General features: G+C 60.5%; 1 protein-coding gene across 1 annotated transcript in view; it reads right to left on the bottom strand.

Moving 5' to 3' along the window:
- Positions 1–875: 875 nt before the first annotated feature.
- SLC43A2 (solute carrier family 43 member 2) overlaps positions 876–4,790 on the bottom strand; it is a 52,720-nt gene continuing 48,805 nt past the window's right edge. The window contains exons 12-14 of the mRNA XM_017541673.2: positions 4,551–4,624; positions 2,920–3,043; positions 876–2,196 (exon numbers count right to left, since the gene is read on the bottom strand). Of these exons, the coding sequence (XP_017397162.2) occupies positions 2,035–2,196; positions 2,920–3,043; positions 4,551–4,624 (360 nt within the window). The 3' untranslated portion in view covers positions 876–2,034. The remainder of the gene's footprint in view (positions 2,197–2,919; positions 3,044–4,550; positions 4,625–4,790) is intronic.

Below are 4,790 nucleotides of genomic sequence, written 5' to 3'. Positions count from 1 at the left end.
TTTTTTTTTTAAGATGAGGTTTCATCATGTTGGCCAGACTGGCCTTGAACTCCTGACCTCAGGTGATCCACCTGAGGTGGATCTAATCTCAGCCTTCCAAAGTGCTGGGATTACAGGTGTGAGCCACCGCGCCCGGCCTCTCTCAATTTAAAAAAAAATTTATTTATTTAGAGATGGAGTCTTGCTCTGTTGTCCAGGCTGGAGTGCAATGGTATCATCCTGCTCACAGCAACCTCTGCCTCCCGGTTCAAGCCTCAGCCTCCGGAATAGCTGGGATTACTAAAAATTTTGTATTTTTAGTAGAGGCGGGGTTTCTCCATGTTGGTCAGGCTGGTCCCAAACTCTCAACCTCAGGCGACCTGCCTGCCTTGGCCTCCCAAAATGCTGGGCTTAGAGGCATAAGCCACAGCGCCTACCTTTTTAAAATATTTGAGTGAACAAAAGCCCAGGAGATGTGTGTTTCAGGCACCCAAGCTGGTAATGCAGAGCTTGAATGTGGCCTGGCCTGCCCCTTCTTCTCCCTTCGTCTGCCCCCCATCCTAAACTGCGGTGAGCCTGCAGCTGTCCTGGGCTATCCTTCAGCTTAAATGCACAGGGAATCCTCAGGGTTGCGGAAGGGCACAGGGAGGGAAAGGGGCCAGGGCTCGCCTGTTTGGCTGGACAATCAGCAGAGGGGGCCGGCCCACACTCTAAGATGCCTGCACAAGCCCCGTTGGTGTAGGGGCGGGGAGTGAGGTCTTTGCCTGGCCCACGGCCCCTCCCAAGAAGGCAGATTCACAGAGAGATGAAGAGCAAGCTGGGCATGGCCGGGGCTGGTCGGTGGCAGGAAATCTTGTCCTGCCTTTTCTTCTCCAGCTCAAAAGAGGCACATGCAGTTAGACTGATATGCTAGGAGGGGCTTCCCTTACCAGGAGAACGGATTTATTGCTTTATAAAAAGAAGTCTGATAAAACTGTTGGGAAAGAAAAATAACTAAAAACCCAAACATCAGCTCACCCCTCTAAGCACCCCCAGGTCTCAAGACACATTTCTGGGGGCAGTCGAGGTGCGTGGGTTGATGGGTCAGGCGCTCCTGCCTCCCCTGTCGTCAGCTCCAAGGCCCCGCGGGTCCCGCCAGCAGGGGGTGCTGTGGGCCTGCGGCCTCGGATGAGCTCCTGGCCCCACGCCAGGGTGGCTCCTGGGCACTGGCTGGGCTGGAGGCCTGGTGGCTCCCGCCTGTACACCCCAACCCGACACACTGATCCACGGCCCCACCCCGGCCTGGACCTCCGTGTCTGCCGGCCACAGCCTTACATCCACCCCCAAAAAGCAGCTGTGTGTATGCCGGCGGTGCCCTGGCTCTGGCGGTGCTCCTGAAATTCCCTTCAGGCGGCAGATAGGACGAGGGTGGCCATGGAAACGTGTCCCCGCGTAGGCCCTGGGGGAGGAGGCGAGGGCCACGGCCACCATGTTCACCCAGCCCGCTCTCCCCTCCCTAGGCCGTAAGCCAGGGGGCTTCAGCACTGGCCGGACAGGCCCTGGCCAGGCCACAGGGGCTGGAATGACAAAGGAGTTAGCACCAACAACAGGAAGCAGGCCCTTCCTTCCTCAGGCAGCCGAGACGAGCCGGGGAGGGAGAGGGGCCAGGCGCGGCGAGACAGTGCGAGCCTTTGTCCTCAGGCAGGTGTGGCTGTGGACATGCAGCTGGGGGCAGGTGGCGGGCAGTGGATGGCAGCCCCCTGCTTTGGCAAGAGGCAGAATCCAGACACTGGCGGGAGAGCGCTGCCGGGAGGGGTTCCTGGCTCCTCCTGCAGGCACCACGGAGACCCCAGCCCCTGGGTCCCTCCCGGGCAGGCAGCCCTGTGTTCAGCAGGAGGAAATGGACGCGTCCCAGGCCCTCTCCCGTCCTTCCACCGCCGCACTCCGAGGCAGGACCGGCCCCGGGAGGGAGCTGGGGATGGCGAGGGTCCTGGGGTGCGTGGGGTCCTCTGGGGTGGGCAGGGCAGGGTCAGCCGCAGACGCACAGGCAGGGCCGCAGTCCTGAGGTGGTGGCTGCTACACGAAGGCCTCCTGGTTGGACGAGCCGTTGATTTTGAGGAAGAGCTTGTCGTCCTCCCGCCTCTGCCGCAGCTGCCGCTCCAGCTGGCGCCGGTAGCAGATCAGGTAGAGCGGCAGGCAGAAGCCCAGCAGGCTGAGCGCCAGCAGCCCCACGTTCACCTGCGGAGGCAGGGGGGCTCCACGTCACCGGACTGCAGGCCCACCCTCCACCGGGCTTGGGAAAGGGGACGGGGTCACAGGGGTGCAGGGGGAACCCAACAGGAAGGCCATCACTCCACATTCCAGCGTCCCAGTTTCTGGCTCTTCATGGCCACGCGGCACACGCGGAGCTCTCAGGGCCTGGCCCTCCACCCGCCGTGAACTCTCTGATCTGAATCTCCGGGGCAGGACTGGGACAAGCTTCTGGTCCCAGGCTGGAGTGCAGTGGCACGATCTCAGCTCACTGCAACCTCTGCCTCCCAGGTTCAAGTGATTCCCCTGCCTCAGACTCCCAGTTAGGTGGGACTACAGGCATGCGTCATCACACCTGGCTAATTTTTGTATTTTCAGTAGTGGCAGTGTTTCATCATGACCAGGCTGGTCTTGAACTCCTGACCTCAAGTGATCCTCCCACCTTGGCCTCCCAAGTGCTGGATTACAAGTGTGAGGCACTGCACCCAGTCCAGGAACTCTGTTCTGTTTACCCCCAAATCAGGTCCAGCAAGGACACGTTCCTCCTCCCGCACGGCCTCCATTCACAAAGGGACCCTGAACAGATCTGAACCAACGTTCCCAAATCGCCCATCCTCGGGGCCCTGAAGCCCCCTGAGTAGCATCTTGCAGCTCCCAGTTAGCAGAGGGGGTCAGGCGCCCATGACCCACCCATCCCCGGACCCCTCTTACCCACAGAGGGTCTCCCTGGAGGGGACCCATCATGGCCAGAAACAGCGGCTGCTGCAGGAGGGCGAAGAGCGCGCTGACCAGGGACTGCAGGCCCGTGAGGCTGCCGAACTGGGTGGAGGGGTACCTGCCGGGCAAGCCATAGCTGTCACAGCCAGCCTCCTCCCTCCTGGGCTCTGCTCGGCCCCAGATGACTGGTGACCCCAGGCTGCACCACTGGTGCCAGACAAGCGGAGGTGCTGGCCCTTGGATTTCTGCCAATGGGCAGTTCTTTTTTTTTTTTTTTTTGGGGACAGAGGCTTGCACTGTCGCCCAGGCTGGAGTGTAGTGGCACAATCTTGGTTTACTGCAACCTCCGCCTCCTGGGTTCAAGGGATTCTCCTGCCTCAGCCTCCTGAGTAGCTGGGATTACAGGCATGGGCCACCACGCCTGGCTAATTTTTTTGTATTTTTAGTAGAGACGGGGTTTCACCCTGTTGCCAGGCTGTTCTCAGACTCCTGACGTCGTGATCCACCTGCCTCGGCCTCCCAGAGTGCTGGGTTATAAGTGTGAGCCACTGAGCCTGGCCCTGCTGGGCGGTTCTGCAAAGTGTTTCTCTTTGGGACCAGCCCCAGGCCTCAGACTCCGGGGAGGGCTGGCCCCACTCAGCTGTGCCCAGGGCTGCGGGTGTCTGGCTGAGCTGAGTGGAACGTGTGGTGCCAGGAGGAGTCTGTGGTTTGGGAAACAGCCCCAGAGACGAGCGTGGAGGCTGGGCGGTGCCTTCACCCAGAGGAGTGTTGAGTAATCGCGGAAACTCAGCCCCACAGACCCTGCCTCCCATCCTCAGACCTGGCCAGGGGAGCCACAGCTTCCTCCAGGCCTGGGGCGGGGCAGGTGGAGGACGAGCAGAGCCGGGAGGACCCCACGGGACGTTGCGGGAATGGGGAGAGTCCTGGGTGAAATCTTAGCACACAGCAGGCTCTGCTGGCCCAGAGGTGGGAAAGGAATCCCGGCAAGGGATGAGCTGGTCCCACGTCAGAGCCCGTGGATGGTGGCGTTTCAGTTTCAGTGTTTGCATCAAGCCCTGAGCCAGAAAAGGAGGAACAACTGTGGTTCCTTATGTTTCCGCGGCCTCTTGGAAAAAGACAGAAGTTTCATTTCAGCCAGGGCTGGACAAAGCTACAGCCAGGCTGGGTGCATGGAGGCTCTGGACGGGGCCGCCTAGGACATTCTGGGCTGTCACCCATGTTGCTGCCCTCGGTGAGGGCCATTTGAACTCAGTGTTGAGCTTCAAGCAGCCAGAACCTACCCCTGTCCTCCCTGTGACCAGTCAGGGCCAGCCCAGGACTCGGCTGAGCAGTGGCCCCTGAGGCCATAACGAGCTGCACAGGTGCCCCACCTGGCTGGGGGCACTGACTTCGTGCTGAATGCCAAGGCTGGTGGGCACCCAACTGTCTGCCCACTGACCTGCCTCCCACCAGGTGTGGCCTCTCCCTGACACACCCAGCAGAAACCCTGGCACCTGCCCCTGATGCAGGAAGATGAGCCCTGCCGGAACAGGCTGACCCAGCCTCAGAGTCTCAGTCCACAAGCAACCTCCCTGTGCCATTCCCACACCCTCGCCCACCAGGTACCTGCAGCTTCTAGGACTTACACGGCGGCATACAGGCCCCCAACAGCGGAGTGGATGAATCCTCGCACGATCGTGTGCAGGATGAAGGAGAGGATCTGAGGGAGGGAAGGCACACTGTGAGCAGAAGGCCTTAAGAGCCCTCACTTCGCCCCCGCCCTCCAATTCCTGGGGGCCCTCGCCCAGGAGCAGTGTCAGCCTGGAGTGGGATCAACCCCATCCTGCAGAGCCAATCATGAATTTTTGGAAATTTCTTTTTTTTTT

The sequence above is a fragment of the Cebus imitator genome, unplaced genomic scaffold (genome assembly GCF_001604975.1).
Source record: "Cebus imitator isolate Cc_AM_T3 unplaced genomic scaffold, Cebus_imitator-1.0 Scaffold136, whole genome shotgun sequence".
NCBI lineage: Eukaryota > Metazoa > Chordata > Mammalia > Primates > Cebidae > Cebus > Cebus imitator.
This window is presented reverse-complemented; position numbering and strand designations above follow the sequence as displayed.